The sequence below is a fragment of the Mytilus galloprovincialis genome, chromosome 11 (genome assembly GCF_965363235.1).
Source record: "Mytilus galloprovincialis chromosome 11, xbMytGall1.hap1.1, whole genome shotgun sequence".
Classification (NCBI taxonomy): domain Eukaryota; kingdom Metazoa; phylum Mollusca; class Bivalvia; order Mytilida; family Mytilidae; genus Mytilus; species Mytilus galloprovincialis.
Genome location: NC_134848.1, coordinates 76,670,364 through 76,696,272, shown reverse-complemented (window position 1 = coordinate 76,696,272; position 25,909 = coordinate 76,670,364). Strand labels below are relative to the sequence as shown.

Below are 25,909 nucleotides of genomic sequence, written 5' to 3'. Positions count from 1 at the left end.
TATTAGAAATCATAGGCAACCGTACCATTTTCAACAATTTTGACTGTACTGTCAGCTATAAAATGCATTGACATAAGAAAAGAAAACAATTCAAATGAGAAATCTAATGGCCTAATATATATTACGAGAAACAAATATGACAGACATAAACCAACGATAACTACTGACCACCATTCTACTTGAGAAAATGCCTGGATCAAGTCAGGAATATGATGATTGTTGTCAATTCTGTTGATGTGTTTGAGGTTTTAATTTGCAATTTGAATCGGGAATTCCGTTTTGAATTTTCCTCTTTTTTTTTTTATTTTACTTTTTTCTAATTTTCATGCATGTACTTAAGCTATGGCTACTTGGACGCTTACGCATTCTGGTACAAACAGATCACTAGCAGAGGTGTCGTCACTGACGAGTTAATATTTGCTATGTTTTTGGTATCAACAAATCGTAAAAAATATAACAACTATCATCCGATTTATCATTACTTGACGAAAAGTAATTACCCATTCTTAAAACAATGAGAAGGTTAGTTTGACTAAGTCACAAGTCAAAGGTACTGTTCAGGGTTAGGAACTGTTATTTGTCCCGTCTAAATTGTATATTTCCACACAAAAATTAAAATGCATTGTATTACAGGAAATCTGGTGTCTTTCCTTAGCATCCCTTCTGAGCATGTTGAAAAAATCATTTTGGTTAAAACATGTCTTTACCAATTATCACATGTATCGTCTATCAATAAACAACAGAACCATATAGTTTAAAGATTAAACTACATAACAAATAGGTACAGTTAGATGTTCTAGTAATAAAAAAGGGGCGAACCATATAAGAGGGACATTTAAACTCGTAGATCGAAAATAAACTGACAACGCCATGGCTACAGAAGAAAGAAATAACAGACAAACAATAGTTCATAAGACACACCATACAAAACTGAAACCTTATAAACACGAACCCCACCAAAACTGGGGTGATCTCCAGTGCTCCAGAGGGGTAAGTAGATCCTGCTCTACATGTTGCACCTGTCATGTTATTTCAAAACCAGGTAAATAGTCGAAATCAGTAGATCACATTCGTGAAAAGAGAACGGGATTGTAATTACGACATCAGGAAAATATCCGATATCATCTATGAATCGGACGTTCGATAACGGTCGAAAAGCAACTTCATCACTTTGAACTTTTGGTTTAACAGCTTCCTTGTGAGCAGTAACCCTCTACCAAGGAAATCATACTAGGAAATACAAGACCGTGAATATCGTATCAATTGGGAGATATATTATCCGTCTGGAATGTTGCTACACATAGATTGAAAATTCATAATGTGGAAGCTGACATCATCTCTTTTGTCGTAAAGTTTTATTTTCTACCAACCCCTATTGTCAATTTCAAGATATAAGTCAAGAGATGAGGCAGTCTTAATTGTGTTGTAACTTTTATCTCTAGTTTGATGGAATTTTTGAAAAAAATTTAGTGAGAGTATACCATTTAGCAATGAAACATTCTTTTGAAATCAAGGACTGGTAACTTAAGTGAATGTGACCATATATGTTTTGTTGGATTGCACAGGTAAATTATTCCTGTAGTGACCACCTTTTTTTTTAGTATTTAATAATTATAAAAAGAAATTCTCTAACTTTGAAACCTATTCGTTTAATATTTTCTCTATAAGGAAAAATAAAGTTTCCCTTATATAACCCTTATACTAGAATGACCATGTTTTTGCTAATTGCAATCCATTTAAACAAGACAATAAAAAATATGTGACCCCCAGTTATTATATCAAAATTTGAGAGCACATGACTCAAACTTCTTTTACAGAATTTAAAGGAAAATCTAACATCGAAATTATAGACTCCCAAACGACCTTCAACATCAATAGAAGACTTAATTTTAATCTATGTGGTTTTCTGTCTTGTTGACTTAACCCATACATAAATTTAAAGACATGTAAAAATCAAGCGTTGTATGGAATATATATGTTTTATTTATGAATGTCATTTGATTGTTTTACAATGCGTTATTTGTATATTTAAGAGATGGTTGTTGTGTTTCAATATTTGCTGGCACTAACTGTTGCCTTTATTAACATAGGATGTGTAAAGTTTTATCAATAATCATGCCATCAACTTGCTTGATTTTTGCTTGCGAAACGCGTCTAGTGGCATGTATTTCAGGCATATTCAGGACAAATGATATGAAATGAACGAGACACATAAACATTTAGATAATAATAGAAACATTGCAGTGGATTAAAAGAACATCTAAAAAAGAAATATGACACCAATGACAACATACTTACTTACCAGTAATGATGGACAAATGTCAACTCTAAATTGTCCACATTGCAACAAATTTGTAGATCTCAAACTGACATTGAAAATTCACATCAGTATTTTCAATTAGATCACAATGAAGAAAAAGGAGAAACAAAAAACAATATTAAACTGAATTTTAATATGAAATCGAACATAATAAACCTATTTATAATGCATTAGTTTTATTATCGTCAATTGAAAATGTATCTCATTTTGCAATGGATATTTTTCTGATAAAAGGGAGATAATCCAGTTTGAATTATTTAATTATCCCTTACAGATGCTAAATATGTATTATCAACAGGTTTGACACGTTAGCAGGTATCACTAACATGTATATAGAGTCAGTCGTCTCTAGTAATAGTTATATTGTTGGTTATTCCTGCCAGCTAACACTTCGATTATCTAATATTGACAAAGTGCAGATATGAGAGTACTTGTAGTTACTGACTTCTTGTTCAAAGAAAATATCAACTTATCAAAAAATCATGCATCTAAGACTAAAACAACAATCCAATCCAGATTATTTATCACAATACAAGCATAGCCCATTCCAACATTTCAAGTTGTTCAAAATCAGAGGGAAAGGCGAAACCAAACAACATGACAATAGCAGTAATATTGTTTAGCTTGACAAAGCCTGCATGTGGGACTTTTTTTTAAGATTTAAACATAAGTAATGACTTTTAAAATTGAGAAACAATAGCATTCAACTGATAATAAAAAATAGCGAATCATCCTATGACCCTTCACAACGAGCTAATATCATACTTTGTAGAAAGACTATAAGATGACACAATGCGAACAATATCAAGATGTTATCCTGTTATGCAATGAAGGCAGCAGTAGTATACAACTGTTCGAAAGTCATAAATTGATTGAGAGAAAAAGTCGAGTTCCAAACTAAAACTGGGGAAAAAAATTAAATACAGGACAGAAACAACGAAACAACAGAAACTATCGACAATGCAAACAACAAATGGTGGTTTGAACCTGGTTTTGTGGCTAGTTAAATTTAACGTTTAATAGTTATGTTGAATATAACACTAAAATGACAACGTTACCTGACAGGACTACAATACAAATAAATGGGAGAACATCCAGGACAGGAAAATACACAAAGTACCGATACAATAGAACATTACGCCATGCTTATATTTATTACAGGTATCAGGCTTATGATTCAATACGACAGACGCGTGTTTTGTCTACATAAGACACATCTATGACGCTCAGGTCAAAATAGTAAACAGAGCAAATAAAAAAATGAAGAGCATTGATGACCCAAAATTCCAAAATACAGCTAAAGGTATCTGTCTTGGATAAGAAAATCCTTCGTATTTAGAATAGTTTATATTTTCGCAAACTGTAAATTAATAAAAATTACCATATAATTGATATGAATGTCAACACTGAAGAGGTAACTAACCACCGAATAAAAACGAACTAGTAACATTACCTAGGTCAGCATATAAAACAGCACAGCCGAACCACGCATTATATGTCACCCGGCTAGGTCGACGTACACACGTGACGTCACAGGTACATTTCTAAAAAATTCCAAACTATGGATATAGCAAAACCTTAAAATTTAAAAAACAACTTTGATTTTTTTCCTTTAAGATGTGTTGTATTATATGAATGATTACAATAATCATATACCTTACATTACTGAAACAAGCTCGATGTAAGACTATTTTTGTTAAGCATGTTAAGCAAAATTGCTATACTAAAACATAGCTTTGCCATATACTTTTAATTTAAAATAAATATTAGTCATATCTTAAGTAACAAATATTTCATGTTGGACAACTATGCGCAAGGACGAGGATGTAAAAAAGTGCAGGTCATTCAACTTATTCAGTGAAAAGGAAACAATGCATTACTGTATCATACATGTTTTGAGACCCTTGATAACTTGCTTTTCAATGTGAACCAAGGCACTGTATTAAAGGTCATACTTTGACCTATAATGGTTTGATTTTAAAAATAGTGACTTCGATGCAGAGTTGTCTCATTGGCACTCATACCCCATCTTTCTATATTTATGTGTAACGACATAGGCTTTATAAAATAAGATGTATAGAGTACACACACTGAAATGTCTCGCCTTCTTTACTAACCATTAATATTATGTTGATAGTCCTAAATATAAACCTTTACTATAACTTTCACATAAACTTAACAGGATCCAAGAATATGAGGTCAAGGTGATATAAACCAAACAATAAGTAATGAACAACTTTCAATCATTCATTACACTAAATAAAGTTGACCTACTGCTTATATTTTCTAAGAAACAAACTAAACCAAGAGAACTTAACATTGATCATTGAACCATGAAAATAAGGTCAAGTTTAGATGAACCATGCCAGGCAAACAAGTACAGCATACAATCCTGCCATACAACAAATAAAGTTGACTAATTGCTTATAATTTATGAAAATAGACCAACACACAAAAACTTAACACTGGGCAATGCACCGTGAAAACTAAATCAAGGTCAAATAAAACCTGTGAAACTAGCATGTACATCATAAAATATTTCCATACACCAAATATAGCTGACTTATTGCACAAAGTACTAGTATTACAAAAAAGAAAAAAACTCCAAAACTTAACTAAGACCCCCTAATCCATGACAATGAAATCAAGGTTATATGACATCTGCCAGTTGAATATATTCACCTTACAATGATTCGCTGACTATGCGCAATGGGCTTTGTTCATTGTTAAAGGCCGTACGGCGACCTACAGTTGTTAATGTCTGTGTCATTTTGGTCTCTTGTGTACAGTTGTCTCATTGGCAATCATACCACATCTACTTTTTATAACCAAAAATAGAAGACCTAATGCATACAGTAAAAGAAAAAAATAGACCAAAACATAAAACTTAAATATAACCAATGAACCATGAAAATGGGGTCAATGTCAGATGACACATGTCTGTTGGACATTTACAATCAACAATCCTTCAATACACCAAATATACTAGTAAAATTGAGAATGGAAAGGGGAATGTTCCAAAGAGACAACAACCCGACCATAGAACAAAAACAACAGCAGAAGGTCACCAACAGGTCTTCAATGTAGCGAAAAATTTCCGCACCCGGAGGCGTCCTTCAGCTGGCCCCTAAACAAATATATACTAGTTCAGTGATAATGAACGCCATACTAATTTATAAAAGACCTATTTCTTACTATATCTGAGATATGGACTTGACGTGTTTCCGTATCCGTGAAATGAGGTCGAGGTCACGTAAAAACTGTTTGAAGGGCATAAGGACCGTGCAAGGTACGCACATACCAAATATGTTTATCCTAATACTCATAACAAGACAGAAATTACCGTTAATTTTTTTTCAAGTAGTCACAAAACAATGAAAACGGGGTCAATGACAAAAGACCTGTGTCAGACGGCAACTTCGTCAGGCATCTATTTACTGAGTATGAAGCATCCTATATTCCACCTTCTAAAATATCAATCTTTTAAGAAGCTAGTTATAACACAGACGCCGGCACCGCCGGATTACTATCCATATGTCGAGCTTTCTGTGATAAAAGTCGCTCTCTCAATGACACGATGCCCTGATAATTTATGCATATTATATAAACCATATTGCTTTTTTATACAAATATTTCAACATTTATTATTCATGTTATTTTTTCTTCTAATGAAAGATAAAAGCATGTTAACAGCACAACTTGTATCTACAGTCCTGTTGCCGATAATGGCTCTGTATTATCTATTTTTTATTCAATATTTTTATTCGCGTTTTCTTTACTTCGATTCCTCTGCTGATCTAAGGGAAGCAATTCTCGTGTAATTTTAATACACTGAAAAGTACTGGACAACGGCTCTATTGATGAACTGGCTTGTACTAAAATGTACTTCATACTGATATTATTAACCCTTGGAGTTTTTTCCCTTTATTACATGAACCAGTACTGACTGGTTTTGAATCGACCGCGACAGTTAGTGTACTTAACATGCACTAAACAACTGAAAATCGTGACGTTTTTCCTTGCGGCTATTTCAGGCAGTTAATAGTTGTTCAGTTTAAAATGACCGTTTCAGTAGTAAAACCTGTTACAAGTGATACCTTTCCATACCATAAGAAAGGGACGAAAGATACCAGAGGGACATGCAGCCAATCTCATCAATCAAAAATAAACAGACAACGTCATGGCTAAAAATGAAAAACACACACAGACAAACAATAGTACACATGACACAATATAGAAAACTACAGCATAAGCAAGACGAACCCCACCAAACACTAGGGGTGATCTCAGGTGCTCCGGAAGGGTAAGCAGATCCTGCTCCACATGTTGCACCCGTCGTGTTACTGATGTTATAACAAATCCGGTAAATAGTCTAATTCGGAAGGTCACATTCAGGAAAGGGAATGGGAATTGTAGTTACGAAGTATGGAACATATCAAATATCATTTGTGAAACGGTTATTTCATAACGGTCATCCAACTCGTGATGGCGTCCGTAAAATTTCCGAAGGGTTGATTTCAACTTCACTAATTGGAACTCTTGGTTTAATAGCTTCCTTGTGAGAAGCAACCCTCTATCAAAGTTATCATAATAGGAAATGCAAGCACGGGAATATCGAAACAATTGGTAGATATATAATACGTATGCAGGTGATGCTGGAATGTTGATACTTAGAAATGGACAGTTCACAATTGGAAAGTTGAAATCATCTCTTTTCCGTAAAGTTTTGTTTTCGATCGACCCTCATTGTCAATTTTTAGATCTAAGTTAAGATGTATAAAGTATAACTGTTTACATTCAACAATTTCTGGATGTTCAATGGTCCTATATAACACACCATTAACTAAACATTATCGGTCAAATATCTGCAAAATATTGCATACTTCTTTTGGTTGTCGCAGCAATATCTTCAAAATAAAGGCGATTTATCTCGATCGAACACAAAAGACAAAATATCATCACTGTTCTGTACTTGTTTTAATTCATTAAAAGATATTTGTTTTTAATCATTTGATTGACTGATGCAAACTTCACTTGACAGTTTAGTAGCCAAACATGATTATTCTAATACAGGTGACTGAATGTAATCTAATTCAACTTCATTTGTACTTCTGTTTTAACTGGTTTACAACTTAAGGCATCAACCTCAATATTGACCTATATTTGATCTCAACTGAACAAGTTGTGAAACCCAAAGCATTGAGGTAGCTCCAATTTTTGCTACATTTATATATCTTAAAGGATTATTGTATGTAAATAATATAATATTGTCATCGAAGAATAATCGCTCAATGTTTTAGCCCCTACATTTTAATAGCTAGTGATTCTAACTTCACACAACTATGTGTTTCATTCGATTGTTCAAATAATTACTAGAATTAACATTTTAGTTTGAATTCCTGTCCACTGCACATTTTAATTGATAGTTAGTTTTGTTTTTGGAATTAACTTGTCCATTTGGGTTAGAATTCCTTTACACTATATATTTTAATTGATTGTTCAAATGATTATGGAATTTACTTGTCCATTTTTGGTATTTCCTTTGCACTGCACATTTTAATTCCTGTAGTTATACCGTTGTTTAGATCATTTGCTTTGCTTTGCTTTACGACGTCTCTAAACCATTTTGTACATCGAACATTCATGTTTTTTTTTTGTGTCTGTTATTGTTTGGTTGAATGTGTAATGTCTTATCGTCTGAAGTCTGCAATCCAAATAATTTAAAAAAAAAACAATTTTAAAAAATGTCTTCTGTATTTAAATGAAATTGATAAATTGATTGTCATGAAAATTGGTTGGACGATAATTGTGAAAATACAAGTTCGATATAACATGTTAGTTACGTTAGTGCGTCAATGTTAGTTATATCCCGCAGTGTCTGTCGTCAATGTTAGTTATATCCCGCAGTGTCTGTCGTCAATGTTAGTTATATCCCGCAGTGTCTGTCGTCAATGTTAGTTATATCCCGCAGTGTCTGTCGTCAATGTTAGTTATATCCCGCAGTGTCTGTCGTCAATGTTAGTTATATCCCGCAGTGTCTGTCGTCAATGTTAGTTATATCCCGCAGTGTCTGTCGTCAATGTTAGTTATATCCCGCAGTGTCTGTCGTCAATGTTAGTTATATCCCGCAGTGTCTGTCGTCAATGTTAGTTATATCCCGCAGTGTCTGTCGTCAATGGAATATGTTTGTTGTTGTTCTGCGGTTTGGACGTTGTGTCGACTAATATATTATTTGTTTGTGCGTTTCTCCATGATGAATGTTCCGGTGTGTGTTTGTTTTGTATTTCTGTTAGATAGTGTTGTCATTTCAGCTATATTATTTTACACATAATTACACATTATTAGACATTTTACATAAAGCGGGAGGTTGAGCTAGTCATTAAACCAGGCTCTCACCTATCATTTCTTTTAATTTCCTGTACCAAGTCAGTTATTTGACAGTAGTCAGTTCTATGTATGCTGGCATTTGTTGTTGTTGCATTTCAGTTATCCTGTTCTACCTTTGTTTCCCTCTTATAATTGATGTGTTTACATCCATATAAGATTCTAACCTGCATTAGTTTTCTGAACACGTTTCTTTATCTAACAATACAATCAAAATTATTATTTTTGTCTTTCTCATCTTTTTTTAATTTATTTTTCAACCTTATCAACATACCACTACCCCCTGTGAAATTTAGCAATCGTTTAAAAGAATTAATCCACACGTCTTTTTTATATAGAATAGTAGCACACTCTATAAATTATTGTTTGAAGAAACATAGTTATCAAAGGTACGAGACTTATAATTTGATACGCCAGATATGCGGTTCGTGTACAAAAGACTTAGCAATGACGCTCAGATCAGATCAGTTAAAACTTATACCAAACAGCATATTTTATAACAATGTAATATAAAGGAAGGACGAAAGATACCAGAGGGACAGTCAAACTCATAAATCGAAAATAAACTTACAAAGCCATGGCTAAAAATGAAAAGGACAAACAGACAAACAGTAGTATACACGACAAACTAAAGAATAAACAACACGAACCCAACATGCTACGTAGAAGAACAAATTCTGATGTTTATCATTTACAACATATTTATTAAACATGTTGACTATGGAGGTGAACTTATTCTTAAACATTGTCGGCATTCCGATAGGAACGTACTGCCTGGCCGACCTCTTCCTATTTTCATATGAATCGGAGTTCGCTCTGTTTGTCAAGATCAAAGCAGCCAGCTGTTTAAATAGCACATTGAGAAATATTGGTGATGTTCCTTCTTTGAACAATTCAAACTTTTCTTAAATGATCCCATTGCTATATCCGCCAGAATTACACGATATAAATTAGAGGGAAATAGTCCACGACTTCTTTTGCTCCGTTTTTAGAGTTATGCCTTGTTTCAGCTTTAGATATTTTATTTGATGAAAGTATTTTTGTTTTTAATTTCCATTTAATAAACCTTTCTAGCTTCGATTGCAATTATACTGGGAAGAAAGACCATTTATACAGTGCAGTTGTATCAAATATATAAGCCAAATCCCATCTTTCAATCAAATCCGCTAATCGTTATCACTTAATCTTGTTTCAACACCGCTAAGCCGTTTTCAATTCTGACATACGAATATTGCTCCGTGTTATCTATACCTGTATTTGCAGGTTAGACATTTCGATTGGAGGATACGTTAGAAATATCTACGTATCTAATATACAATTTATTAATTTTGGACATTAATATGGAAGTTACAAAATGGATGGTACATGTATGTGTATTTTTGGTAATAGGTAAGTCGAATATATTAACTTATTATAAGCTAACGTACAATGTTTAGTATGGATTGTAATGTGTACTATTTAAAAAAAAAAGCTTTTCACTTTAATAATGTGCACTTGTCAGACTTTCGGAATCCTCTGGTTTGAATAAATTACAAAAAAAATGCCAATTGACCTCCATGTTTCTTTTAATAAATCTTTTACATGTACAATTATAAGCCATCTGTAAAAGTCTTAAAAAATTTTTCTTAGTTTTTAATAGTTTTTGTGAACTTAAACTTGTTAACGATCAAGCCTGTTCCCGCCGAAATTTCAATGGATGATATCTCGATAACAAGCACATTAACCTATACTTGTTTTTAGTCTTTTGGTTTCTTTATCTATCCCCTATCAATATACACTATCGTTATGAAAAACTTGCTATTTTGAAAATGAGTAACGAGCTTCCTTAGACAATCATATAATTATAATTATACAATTCATATAAAAACATGTTTTACATCTATTCTTAACTTTTAAAGTGACTTACAAGCGAACATGTCTACTCTGTTTGATTGTTTAAGACTGATATTTTTTATAGATTAAGTATACTGAAATAACTATAATTGAAATTTAAGATTTTGATTCCTTTAGTAAAATTATCCATCCTACATGTATACAACATGACAATTGTTTTAATCAAACTTTGTGTGATCCCACCATACTGTGTGTTCCCACCATACTGTGTGTTGCGTTTTGAGATTCATCGCCCAATTACTGTCTGTTGACACGAACACTTGCAGTGTTATCATAAAATCTTATCATAAAATCAGAGTTCATCTTGTTTATTCTAAAACTAATTTAAAGCTTCTACCTTTTGCAAATATCTAAATCGAAATCGTTGTTTCCTCTCTTCATATTAACCACCCTATTTTCTTTTATAAAAATGTAATCCCTTGACCACTTTAAAAACTATGCATACCTTGTTGTCAGTCCGTTCTAGTTCTAGAGACGATGGTGTATTTTTTAGTTACCGCAAAAAGATTTCCACAAATGTCAAATGATTACAAACTTTTACTACTCGAAGATTAATCTAGTAACGTGTTTTGTATGATTCTTAATATTCAAACAAAATAAACTTTTAGGTAGTTTTTCTTATGACAGATTTCTCGTCAGAAAATAGTTTGAAGATGTATGCATTTATAAAATTTTTAGCACCAGTTCAAGATATAATCCATGTAAGACACTTCGTTCATCCTTCAAATGTTGAAATCAAACGACTGATCAATGAATGTTCAACTTTCATACGATAAATTACGAGTACATTCTTAAGATTTATCATTTTACTGTAAATGTTTATCAAACATTCCTAGTTCTCTAGTTTACTCCTGTTTATTTCTTATTTGTACTTTATATACGATAACCTTGATATCATTTCATTATCTACTTCCGTTTATTAAAAGATTTAGACTTGTACTCTGAGTGTACGCGTACTCAAGGAATCTATTGAACATTGTTTTAAGATAAGTGCTCTCATCTACGCCAGTTTTCTTTTGGTTGGTGGATAAATGTCGCATTTGCAATCCAACCACATCTTCGTATTTTCACTTTCACATATGTTAATATAAAGAAAATATTTGTTTTCTTTAGATTCCGAAATTCATAATCAATAATACATAATGTAATATACAACACATCGAATATTGTCATCAATTAAATACATAAGTAGGGAAAGCTTTAATTTGTATAACTGGACACAATTTCTGCCCTTAGCATTAAATTGCAGTATTTCAGAGGAGTACAAACAGAAATGTTCTTTTTTTCCACTAGCATTTAATATCAAAATTGTTAAGAACATGCGTTATCAATCTAGAAAAATAAATATGTACCTCCTTTAAAGTCAGGTCTAAATCTTTTTTTAGGCTTTTTGTTTCATGTACAATGGACTAAAAAATTTGAGTTTATGTTTCAATAGTAAATATTCATTCCAATATCATAAACGTCTTTCTTACTTACTTTATACCTTAGTGTATAATAATATGTCTCCATTTATTGTGAGATTAGAAACTTTTTTTAAAAATTAAATTAGACATCATTTTTTTTTTTTTTATATAGTCTATCTGTGTGATTAAATATAAAATATTTCTCAAACGCCTGAAGTTTTCTTACTTTTATACATTAATCGTTGATACATAATGTAAATATAAAGAAAAAGAAAAGATAAGTGCATCGAATATAATCGGAGAATGTATGTGTCCCCACTATGGTGGCGTGGTACTATGCAACCATGCATCTAAAGAACATAACAAACTCATCATAGAAACCAGGATTGAATTTTTATATTTACGCCAGACACGCGTTTCGTCTACAAAAGACTCATCAGTGACGCTCGAATCAAAAAATATCAAAAGGCCAATTAGATATCCATCTCTCAATTGTAATTATTTTCATAAAATCAAAAAAAAAAATCAAAAATAACAAATGTATTTCACGACATCAGTTTATATTAACTCAAGTGACATTTTGACGCAGAATTATTAATACCTACCTGAACTGAAGTTGTGTCAGTTGTTGTTCACGTTATAGATTTCTGGAGGTCAAAATGTCAAGGTAAATAAACTCATCATAGATCATAAAAAACACAAAGGTTTAATTTGTTTATTTAATATTTTTATCTAATTTCGTCTTAGTTCAGTTCCCATCTGGCCTTAGTATATTTTTCACCTTTTTTACCTGGAATTCACAGCTAAGGCGAAATGAGAACACACCATAGATACCAGGATTAAATTTTATACTTGAGCCAGACGTGTGTTTCGTCTACAAAAGACTCACCAGTTACGCTCGAATCGAAAAAAGTTAAAAAGGTCAAAGAAAGTAAGAAGTTGAAGAGCATTGAGTACCAAAATTCCTAAAAGTTTTCCAAATACAGCTAAGGTAATCTATTCATGAGGAGGAAAATACGTGGTATTTCAAAAAAAAACCAAATGTTTTTCTTTTTACATTTTTTTATTTATATGAAGTCATGCGTTAAATTATATCTATATAACATCTTTTGATTTGTTGATTAAAATGTATCTCCCTGTTTCATTAGTTTGTAGTTTGTTATATAGGTTTCCAACTGTTCTTAGCTTAACTTTGTAACATATAATGTGTAATGTCTAGGTGTCATCCGTTCATAAATTTATCAGAGCAAAGGATGAAAGAAAAACAGTAAACTTCTGTTGGATTTTACCGCTTGTGTATTTCAATTTGCTTCATTTTGGCCATTATGTGCTATTTAATCCCAAAGACTAACAAATGTACATTTATTCATGCAACAAGTAATAGTGGTCAATAAATGCCAGGGAGATTGAGAAAAAATAATCTAGTCAATTTGAAAGAAATGTTTTGAATTTTAGTCAATACCTTTTCCGCAACCAAATTCTTGGGTTCAAGATTATCATATACAATTAAACTGAATAATGTGTCAAAGAGACAACAACCCGACTACAGAGTAAAAAAAAGCTGGCCAGGGCCACCAATGGGCCTTCAAAACAATGGAAGCATGATGCAAATAATTTTACACTTCCAATTGTGACGTGTACATATTTTTTCTTAAAAACACGACTATTTCTAAAAAATATAACTTAAAAATCGACAAACAGCCTAAATCGTCTATATATTTGTGTCTCGCAAAGTTAAATGTCATAAATGAAACTCATCATCCTTGAATGATACAAAATAATTAATCGTCCAGTGAACTGTATCACCGAGTACCGAAATCGTTATGCAGACACTTCCGGTTGTCTTAATATGAAAGGGACTACTAACTTAGTAATGAAAAGTACCCACGTGGACGTCATGTTTCCTATTGTGTAACGCTGGCGACATAGAAAAATACAATTGATTGATTCTGGTATCTATTTCTCTGGATTTAAAACCATATTGTATTTTAATACCTGTATCATCATCAGGGGTTCTACCAAAGTTGTTACCAATTCGTTTGATGTGTTTGAGCTTTTGATTTTGCCATTTTATAAAGGACTTTCTTTTTTGAATTTTCCGCGAAGTTCAGTATTTTTGTGATTCTACCTTTGAAGCTACACCTAGTAAAACGTATGTTAAATTTCCAAATTCAAACGAAAGTTAATAAAAAAAAATATGCTTTTTTCTTTCCACCATTGTGCACCTCATTCTTTATTTAGACTGAAGAACTATTCGTTATGATATTCGTAGAACTTTTCAAAACATAACAGAGTACTTTAATTGTACCGTATCGACTACGAATCTGCGATTTAATGCGGTATATTTGATCTTGAAGCAGAAATATCTAATGTTGTTTTGACTGAAAACCTTGGTTTCAGCCCAAAGCGCAATAGCGTTCTTTTTTTATCTATTATGTTGTTTTGTGACTACAAGTCAAAGTAAAGTCTCCACAATACAATCATATTGTACGGTAATCCAAAAAATGTTTTAATCTAGATCAAACAACGGTATAATATTTTACTGAAATAACTTACCCGACACTTGCATTATAATAGAAACAATGAAAATATTCATACAATCAAATGGCATATGAAACGAAATGACGTGTGAATAAGGCAAGCAATTATGGTTGAATGTATTACAATTTCAATAAACAAACTGACCGAAAGCACGTAAAACAGTATAGCTTAAATGCATTATATTCTCTAAAACTGGCTAAGAAGTATCGGTTTTAACAATATGCTTGAATATGCATTATATTATAGTTGTCGTGTACAAACTGTTTTCCAAATAAAAAAAGACAACAGAAGTATACCGCTGTTCAAAAGTCATGAGTGTTTCAAGACAGATTAACGTTCTTTTTGTTAATCAGGATTTCGTGAAGATGTTAGAACTTTTATTGCGTTTATCCTAGTAATGCACAACGTAGGCAGCTTCTTACTTTAAATTATAGTCCCAGATGTCATTTTCCAAAACAGTAATTTTAAAAGAACTGTTATCTTATTACAGGTGTTGTTCACTCACAGATAGTAACACAAACCGATCTAAATAACATCGCTGATAATCTTATAGTAAAAGTAGACGTTATCAGAAATTATGACAACGGTAGTCTTCATCTCATCAAAGTAACATTCAACAACAAGGCGTCAAAATCTTTGTCGGGATATAACTGGAAAATTTATTTTTACAGTTTTTTCATAGTTGAACCTAGTCACATCCTATCAAAAGATGGTTTGTATACTAAGCCAGATGGATATACTCTTCCGAATGTCAATCTCAAATTGATGCATGAAAATGGATGTCTCTTTTCAATGTCACCTACATCCGAGTTTATCGGGCTTCCACATAATGAAAAGAGGGAAATTACATTTTCTGCAGCCTTGTGGGCTATTTCTAAAACAGATTTTCCTCCAAACTGGTATATGACAGCAAATGGGTTAAACGCACGTGTCATTAGCAGTACAAAGGCTGACTTTGTTGGCGAGTTTACAAGTGACAAACAGTGGAAGCGAAAGAAGGCAGATAAATACGATCCATATTCTCCAAGTGTTCGTTATCATCGTTATAAAACAACAAATTCAAATGTCAAGCAAATCGTTGTTATACCTACTCCTAAAGAAATAACAAACCAGGACCACACCAAGTTACTTGATGTGAGCGGTAATGTGACAATCGTACACAATGGATTGGATGAAGCAGCTAAATTTATAACAGGTATGTGCAAACATGCGTTATGTGTGACATTAGTAAGTTATTTGAGCCGAAATCGTTTCATAAACATGATTAAACAGTTCAGCACTTCGGTGTTGACATGATATGGTCATTTTTATAAATTTCCTGTTACAAAACTTTGAAATTTTTAGGTAAACTGAAGATTTTCTTATCCCAGGAATAAATTACCTTAGCCGTATTTGGCACAACTTTTTTGGAATTTTGAATCCTCACTGCTCTTCAATGGTTTACTTGTTTGGCTTTATAACTATTTTGCTTTGAGCGTCACTGATGAGTCTTATGTAGACTAAACACACGTCTGGCGTATTTAATTACAATCCTGATACCTACTTAAATATCAAATTCAAATTGACAAGTATCGATCTGAATATCAATACATGTAATTTTAAAAAGAATAGATTATAAACTAAACATAAGACCACCATCTTCCCAAAAAAAATAATTATTTAAAATAAAATGGAGATTTTATATGCTTTCATGTGAAACAGCTATCCACAAGAGTTCAAATGACTTAAGCAATTATAGTTTATTAAACCCGCAACTAATAAACCTTCCGAAGTTAGGTTATCAGCTCTTTGAACTTTTACGAGCTTGTAAGAAATCCGAGTTTTTGGGATTCAGTTCTTGCTCGAAAGCTTCATAAGGCACGAATTGTTTTACTTTTTTGTCGTTTGATGTATGAATACCATCTTATTGTAAATATATCTTTATATAACTGTTTCGGATATAATTTACTCACTTAACATAAATAAATATTTTCAGTCAATTGTTAATCTTAGCTTTACACTTCACATAAAACAGTAACGGCTGATATTGCATTCCGAAACTGGAGTTCCTTATAATATATTTTGCAGATAAATATAACTTTGATATTGGTAAGACAGCTTCTACTAGTGGAGTCAACATATATTTGTTCATTAATAACTCTATATCATCTAGTGAGGGATATACACTGTCTGTGAATCCGTCAGCAAGGTGTGTCACCATAAGCGGGAAGACAAATACAGGTGTGTTTTATGGCGTGCAATCTTTACTGAGTCTTCTGTCACAAGGAAATAATTTACAACAAATGGAGATCCGAGACGAGCCTCGTTATGAATTCAGAGGGATGTATGTTGATGTTTCAAGGAATTTTGTTTCAAAGACAGTTCTGGAAAAATTGATGGACGCAATGGCAATGTATAAACTAAACAAATTACATCTCCACCTGGCGGACGACGAAGGTTGGAGAATTGAAATCCAAGGTTTACCAGAATTAACTCAGGTAAAGTGAAGTATTTTTAATTTGGAATGTTAAACCACGATTCATTATTCAAATTTTGTTTTAAGAGTCTCTGTTATGTTGCATATCATGTTGACTACTATCAGGTATACTAAATCCACTGATGACAGTTTAAAAACATACAAAACAGTGAAGCCGCAAACGTGTTGTTTTCAAATGCGTTTCAATTTTTCTTACTTATTGCTCTTTGGTTGTCTTTTCCCCTCATAGTTGCCTGATTGATCCCCTTTATTACTTAATTTGGCTAATATTCAATACCCTGTGATTTTCAATTAAATGGTATTAAAAATAATTTTCGGTTGAACGTCTAGAAACGTTCCATATATCGAACAGTAGTCCTGTATAGCTGTTATAATATGTCAGCGAAGGTGAGGATCCAAATTTGTATCCAAAACTATAATATGGTTCATACTCAATGACCCGTTTTTCAATAAACCAGTTGTAAGGGTATCCCTACAGGCAATATAGTTTTTTGGCAACAAGCAAAAGCCGACATAAACAAACATATTGCTAAAATCTTTTAGAAATATTTGGTTCTCAATACTCTTCAACTTCGTACTTTATTTAGCCTTTTTGACATTTTTTTAGCGTAACTGGTGTGTCTTTTGTAGACGTAACGCACGGCTGACAACAAAATAAAATTGAAAACCTGGTATCTATCATGAGTTTATTATACCAAAACTTGGATGAAATTTGTGTTAAATACTACATACAGTTTTTATGTGTTGTATAAAGCGTTTCTCTGTATTGAAAATTTTGATAACGTATAAATCAACATCCATTCCATCAAATTATATGATTCAATTGGATATCAGAGAATACTTATATTTGATCTACCTATCTTGTAAAATAATATTTCTTCAAGCTTTTGTGTTATTTGTTACATATTAACGTTACGTCAGACACTCCTATATTAATTTATCTTTTTTCTATTCTTTTCAGATTGGGTCTAAACGATGTCATAGTGAAAGAGATGGCATCTGTTTGATACCACAGTTAGGCTCTGGACCTGATACCTCTACTTCCGGTTCAGGTTTTTATTCCATTCAAGAATATAAAGATATTTTGAGCTATGCCAAAAAATGCCATATTGAAGTTATTCCAGAAATAGACACACCAGGCCATGCACGCGCAGCTATCATTGCTATGGAGGCACGCTACAGGAAATACAAAAATACAAATGTTACCAAAGCTGTCAAGTACAGATTAATTGATCCAAATGATACATCTAAATACTTAACAAACCAGCTTTTCAATGATAATGCAATTAATCCTTGCATTGAATCAACTTACGTTTTTATTGAAAAAGTAGTTTCTGAGTTGAAAGCCATGCATACTGATGCTGGCCATCCGTTAAATATATATCATTTCGGAGGCGACGAGGTTGCAAAAACTGCTTGGGTAAATTCAACAAAATGCGAACAACTTAATTTTAATTTTTCCGGAGACACTGCATCAATCAGGATCAAATTAAAAAACTATTTCACACAGAGAGTTGCTAATATTACTTTTACTCATGGACTGAACATGGCTGGTTGGGAGGATGGGTTCAATGCGGGAGATGGCATGCCGTTTGATATAAGCATGTATCAGAACCAACACATCTACAGTAATGCCTGGGATAATGTTTGGGAATGGGGAGAAGCCAGACGGGCTTATAACTATGCGAATGCTGGTTACAAAGTATAGTATATGAATAATTACTAAACATGTTGTCTTTTTTTGTTTCGTGAATAAATACTTTTTGATGTACCTTCAAACAAAAAGACGTCGTATGAGTGCCAATGACACAACCCTTTATCCAAATCACAATTTATAAAAGTAAACTATTATAGGTCAAAAGACGATCTTCAACACTGGGCCTTGGCTCACACCGAATAGCAAGCTATAACGGTCCTCAAATTACTAGTGTAAAACCATTCAAACGGGAAAACAAACGTTGAATATTATTAAACAAGACGTCTGCCAATGATACGTGTATAAATTATAAAAAAGAATCGAAAGATATTAGAATGTTTCATACAAAATATAAATATCATACAATGTGAACTGTTTCTTTTTATAACACATATTGCATTTACATTACATTTCTTTGAGAATGAGCTATGATTGTTTACATTTTACACATTGTGACTCGGGTGGAGAGTTGTCTCATTGGCAATCAAACCTCTTATTTCTAAAGACTATGATAGATAAGATCTATAAGCATTATAGACTAGCATATAGTTATCATTGAAACTTTTTAATTTTCTGGATAACAACAACACGTATATTTACATGTAAGATTTTTCATGGTTTCAACGTCATATATGTTATTTTACAAGTGAAATGAAAATTATTTCAATGGAATCCTTTTGTTTAAAAACGTATCTTTTCAGAAATGAATAATGCAATGTCAAAGATATCCTAATGTGTGAATCGTGTCTAAGGGAAGGCCTCGATGATCAACTGGTTTAATAAGACAAAAAATAGTTCTTCTTCTGTAATTACCTGAACTCTTAACCCTGAGGTTGTGAGTTCGAAACCTGTCCTTACGGGTGCACTCGACTACATTTTAATAAATTATGATTGTCAGTTTTCCTATCGAAGTTTAGTGGTTTTCTCCGGGAACTCCGGCTTCCTCAATCAATAAAAAAACTGACCGTTATGGATAGCCCACAAGTGGCGCTTAAAAGTGGCGTTAAAACACAAATCAATCAACAAACAATCGTGTTTAAGGGCTAAAGCTATACCTCTGTATATTTTGTCTCACCAGGTTATCATGTCACATGCAACTCACCTGTATTTTGACCATCCATACGAACCTGATCCAGAGGAGAGGGGACTATATTGGGCTACACGATGTACAGACTCTTATAAAACATTTGGATTTCAGCCGGATAACTTATATCAGAATATAGATGTAACCGTTATGGGAGCCTCGATTAGTAGAGCTGGTATATGCAAGTCAAATACCACTTGTCCTTTGCTACATAAACCTAAAAACATAGCAGGTTGGTTCTTATTTATATATTCTTGAGTATTCATTGTCTGAAAAAAAGATAGTAAAGTAAAAGAAAAACGCGTACAACTAGAGATAGGATGCACGTGCAAAGTGGGCAGCTGTAAATCAATGGTATTTATTTTTTTTTATTATTCAACAACATATTACATTTCTGTTGGTGACATACTATTCAGTAGTACAGATTTCAGGTGATTGTTATTGGAGTTTCGATTAGCAGAGCTGATATATGCCAAGCAAATAATACTAGTCCTTTGCTAAACTGTTATACAATGTATGTCATTGAGTATTCATTTATTGACAAAAAGTAGCCTCTGTCATTGCTAGTCTTGTATTATTTTAACTTTTAGTTTCTTGTGTACAATTTGGAGTTTAGTATGGTGTATGGTGTTCATTATCACTGAACTAGTATATATTTGTTTAGGGGCCAGCTGAAGGACGCCTCCGGGTGCGAGAATATTCGTTGCATTGAAGACCTTTTGGTGACCTTCTGCCGTTGTCTGCTTTATGGTCGGGTTGTTGTCTCTTTGGCACATTCCCCATTTACATTCTCAATTTTAAGTATAATATTTAAACATAATTAAGAAAAGTTTTAATTTTCAGGAATGCAAGGTCATCTTTGGTCGGAGACCATATTAAGTGAAGATAATTTCTATTATATGGTGTTTCCAAGGTTACTGGCCTTAGCTGAACGTGCTTGGCACAAAGCATCATGGGAGAATGTTATTGACGAAACGTTACAAAACAGTATGAGGAAGAGGGACTGGGATAATTTTGCAGAAACAGTTGGAAAGAAGGAGTTGAAGCGATTGGACGACATTGGAATAAAATACAGAGTCCCTCCACCTGGAGCAAGGTATATTACTCATTTAATGTTACTCAAGTATCAATTGTCAATTATTAAGACAAAATTTAAGAACATTGTACATATCCCCTTGAGAGCAAGAGTCCCTGCCCATAAACAAAGTATATAACTCATGAATCGTTAAAGAGGGACGAAAGATACCAGAGGGACAGTCAAACTCATAAATCGAAAATAAACTGAGAACGCCTGGTGCTCCGGGAGGGTAAGCACACATGTGGCACCCGTAGTGTTGCTTATGTTATAACAAATCAGGTAACGTGTGTGAATAAGAAATTGATGTTAATCATTAAAATAAAACATCCAGTTTTAAATCTCCGCTTCGTAAAATTAAATTCAAGAGCAAAGTACATATCCCTCAGGGAGCAAGGTATCTTCGTAAACAAAAGTACTGATTTTCAAAGCTATCCAAACTTATTAAACATACATTAGACAAAAAAGAAAACAGCCCCTACCAACTCACCTTATCGCCAACATTTACACAGGAACACCTCTAACAATATTAAAATATAAAGAGAACATTTTATAGTTGTATTGCATTTTAACTATCAATGTACTGCACAATTTGGCAGCAATATCCACGTCCTACCAGGGGCGGATCCAGCCATTTAAAAAAAGGGGGGGTTCCCAACCCAGAGTAAAGGGGGGTTCCAACTATATGCTCCCATTCAAATGCATTGACCGGCCACAAAAGGGGGGTTCCAACCCCTGGAACCCATCTCCCTCCTGGATCCGCCACTGCCTACATTGTAAATGTACATCATCAAGAAACAATATATTGATTCCAAATAAATTCATAATTTGTAAAATAATCCTTGTGAGCAAATAGTATTATAATTGCCAATGAAATAATCTTTGGTATATTTGTTCAGTATGAATATGTTATCATAAGTAAAAATATGATTTCGTTCGATTGCTTTGTAATTTTTGTGTGCTAGCTTACACAAATATTTGTTTTGATTTGATTCTGCCATCTGTTATTATCTTCTACGAAATAATATGCGACTGTTATACAAGTGGGATATTAGCTAGCTATATAATAACATCAGGTTTAATCCAGCATTTCCTACATTAGGACATGCCTGTACGAAGTAAGGAGTACGACAGTTATTCTCAATTCGATTGATGTGTTTAAGCTTCCAGAATACCATTTTGTGAAGGACTTTTGAATTTTCCTTGAAGTTCGACATTTTTTTGTAATTTAATTTTTACATTTAGAAATGTTAACCTCAGTTATCACTTATCATAGAAAATGGTTAAGAATTAATTTGTTTATAAATGAAGATAAATCCGAACAAATATTCTCCTTTCATGTATGTCAAACCGTCACGAAAATATAATAAAAGTAATAGGTACATTTGTAAGATTCAATTTTGTTTTAAAAATAATAAACTAATTGTGTTATTTAATCAAAAAGAGTCTAAATGCATTGCAATCTGTGAATAAACTTTATCTTTAAACTTGCGCATTTACTTATATGTACTTGCAGTAACGAAGGAGGCGAGATCAAATTAAATACGGTTTTCCCAGGACTGAATATAGAGTTTAGTACCGACAATCAGATTTGGAAGACAGGAACGATACGAGACACAGCATCAACGGTTTTCCTACGAACTAAGTAAAGATTACTTTAAGAAATATGAACCCTCAGTTTTTGCACCATAAATTATATTATGTATATAACACAACAACAAAAGTAAACTAAGCGAACACATATCGCAAGGTGTTTGTACGAATAGTGATTTTTTTTTTTGCCAAGCATGTCAAGAAAAAAAATTTATAAGTCGTACAGACTATGAATAAGCCATGCATAGCAAAAAACAAAGTTTGCAAGTGGTACAAACACTGACAACGTCATGCGTGGCAAAAACTAAAATTCACATGTCGTATAAATACTTCCAACTCCATGCAATGATGTATGGCAAACAACAAAACTTATAAGTCATACAAACACTGGCAAGGCCAAATATGGATTAAAACGAAAGCAACAAAACAAAACCTCCGGCATTATAATGCGAGTCTAAAATCAGTGTGATTCCAATTAGAGGCAATGATAATTTACTGCTGTTCAAATTTACATTTCGATTAGGAAGATACGAATCAAAGTAAAACAATAACTGTATGATCTAAATACGTGAGACAGGGGGACTTAATAGAGTGAACAAAACTAAGCAGAACCGACCATAGAAAGCTGTATTTTATTATGTTTGAATCAATGTCAATTGTCGCTGTATGCAGATGTTTCTTCATTTCATGTTAATTTACAGATCTGCAGATGGCAGAAGAACCAGTAGAGTTGTTCAGTTTCAAACATCAACATCAACAGCATGGACTATACAGTTGTCAATTACAACAATTACGTTATGCTTCTCTATTCTGTATATATGTTTACTCAGACATTAAGGAAATATTTGTTTTTCGTATGTTTTTGTTAAAATGTTACCAACAAAGAAGAAATATGATTTATTTGTTGCGTTATGAAGTCTCAAGTTTTGTTGTTTTAGGTGCGATACAGTTTTTTGTAATGATTTTTTTGTTTATCAATCTGAAATTCTAATATGACGTTCTTCTTTAACTTTGGAGACAAAGCCATGTTCTAATTCCAATAAAACATGGGCTACACGTGATTGAGTCACAATCGAAATTGCAACGTCAGATGCATTTTAAACAACAACGGAGATCAAAATGGACACTTGCTGGTGTTGTTCGCTAGGAAATTAAATAAAAACATTTCTAAAAGTAAGCTTGAAAGTTTCTGTTCTTTTTTTGTTGTTGTTAAAATTGATTTTCTATAAGGTTTTTGGTTCATCAAATCAAAATGGCGCTCTTCGAGCGTGAATTATAGGTCCGCTTCGAAGTACAAAAGTTTAAAATATTCCTATTAGAATCGAAATAATTCTATCATGCCATGTTCTATGCTCATTTTAACATGGGTAGGCATTATATTTGTAAACATTTAATACCTCTCTAACGCTCGGTATTAAGATATTAACAGATATAATGCTACCCATGTTAAAATGAGAAGAAATTATTTCTTAAATGTTGCAACGATCCCAAATCATAATCATGTCACAACATGCACAACATGGAATTAACTGGCAATTATGTTGTGTAAATACCAGCTCATTATTGTAAACAGTAAAGTTAAGGTGATCCTCAATCATCGATTACGCAAAGTGTCCATAAGAAATTGAACGAAATTTCGAATCTGAAATAATCTAAATTAATCTTCGTATTTATACAAACATTCTGCATGCCAACTTTACAAAAGTAAGGGATTAATACACTTATACGAAGAAAAAAACACATATCTTTTGATGCATGTTGATACGTTTATATCGGGTAATTTACATTTTGATTTCTTGGTGCTTAATTAGTCTCCATTATTTTTTACTCTTCATTACGCTAAAACTGAGTTTGAATTACTAAGTAATTTTATAATTTCACAATTTCCGGTTGGAAACATGTGAAACAATTCCGGACAGTATAAATAAGTTTACCTACAGTTGTTAATTTCTGTGTCATTTGGAGTCTTGTGAAAAGTTGTCTCATTGGCAATCAAACTACATCTTCTTTTTTTATTTAGACCGTTAAAATTCTGAATTATTGAATTGTTTAATATTTTTCCTGTTTTTGCCTTTTTATAGCCGACTACATGGTATAGGTTGAGTCTTATTATTTAAAGCCGTACGGTTGTCTTTAATTGTTGATATCTACTTCATTATTATTGTGGTGGACAGTTGTCTCATTGGCAATCATACCACATCTCCTTATTTTGGTATTTATAGATGTTGCATACTCCATTATAATCTGTGATTTGGTTTTAGAACAAATAGTTCAATCCTAGGATAAAATTGTTCCAATTAACGGATTTTTTTTCATTCTATAAGTACATGTACATGTGTTTAATTTAAATCAACGAAGAAGAGTATTCGTCACAAAAATCCATATGTATGCGAGTCTGGTCAAAGGCTGTGTGCCGAAACATTACTTTTCACGAATTCAAGGTATGGTGCAAGGAAATGTTCAGCATACAACAACCGACAACAACATGTGCTCAATGGGATTTTTTTTTATAGTTTTAAAAATCATCTGAAACAAATCCGTAGTTAAATCAACTAAGGTATTGTATATGCATTCTTACCTTTCTTGGATCTATCTTTTTTGATTGAGTTAAGCCATTTCAATTGATATTTTATAGTGCGTCTGTCTTTGTTTTTAACAACGCTGTTCAGGTTGAAACCCGCTGCATTTGTTTGCACCTGGTCTACGTCAGGAACCTGATGTTCAGTCGTTTGTGCGTGTGGTTCATACATGTTTCATGTATTTCATTTTTATATAGATTAGTCCGTTGGTTTTCTGTTTAAAGTTTTTACACTTTTCATTGTTTATGCCCTTAAGATCTTGCTGTTCGGTGTGAGCCAAAGCTCCGTGTTGAAGGCCGTACTTTGACCTATAATGGTTTACTTTTACAAATTGTACTTTGACGGAGAGTTGGCTCATTGATACTTAATAGTTTTGTGCTAAATATAATTTAAGTCGAAATTGGTGAACATGAATTTAACAGATAATGCCCTGTACTACATTTAAATGAACTAATGAATTTGTCAGTTTAATCAAAAGGAAGATGGTCCGTTACTAGTTATACACAAGTGGTTTTAAACAAACAATGTTTGTAAATTTTGATTTACAATGAATATTTTTTTCACATTCTTTCGTTTCAACCTTGAAGTATTTATCAAAAAGTGCGTAGTTACATTATTATGCAACGAAAAGATTAAAACCCAAAATAGATTTACATCCGGCTTTCTTTAGGTCATACATATAAGGTCAATTAAATGCAAATGTAACCTGAGAGAATGAATTCATTACAAAATTACGTGTCTCCAACGGGACTCGAACACGGGACCTCTGTATTAAGAAATGTACAAGGTAACCGACTGAGCTAAAGAAGTACTTTGTACTTTATTAACACAACCGCTTACGGCTGACTAGTTATGTACCTCA

The 25,909-nt window shown here is 32.8% G+C and overlaps 1 protein-coding gene across 1 annotated transcript; it reads left to right on the top strand.

Moving 5' to 3' along the window:
- The first annotated feature begins 9,938 nt into the window (after positions 1-9,938).
- LOC143052832 (beta-hexosaminidase-like) lies at positions 9,939-23,645 on the top strand. Its single transcript, XM_076225938.1, has 8 exons — positions 9,939-10,093; positions 15,035-15,739; positions 16,612-17,021; positions 17,982-18,722; positions 19,795-20,032; positions 20,644-20,896; positions 22,392-22,520; positions 23,170-23,645. Exons 1-8 carry the CDS (start codon positions 10,045-10,047, stop codon positions 23,303-23,305), a joined length of 2,661 nt encoding a protein of 886 aa, XP_076082053.1. The 5' UTR covers positions 9,939-10,044; the 3' UTR covers positions 23,306-23,645.
- The last annotated feature ends 2,264 nt before the right edge of the window (positions 23,646-25,909 follow it).

Bases quoted from the DNA above. Each gene is read 5' to 3' on its own strand.
- LOC143052832 (XM_076225938.1), top strand. From the start codon at position 10,045: ATGGAAGTTACAAAATGGATGGTACATGTATGTGTATTTTTGGTAATA. The intron at 20,033-20,643 runs GTTGGTTCTTAT...TTTAATTTTCAG, and splicing joins TAAACCTAAAAACATAGCAG to GAATGCAAGGTCATCTTTGG. The intron at 20,897-22,391 runs GTATATTACTCA...ATGTACTTGCAG, and splicing joins GTCCCTCCACCTGGAGCAAG to TAACGAAGGAGGCGAGATCA.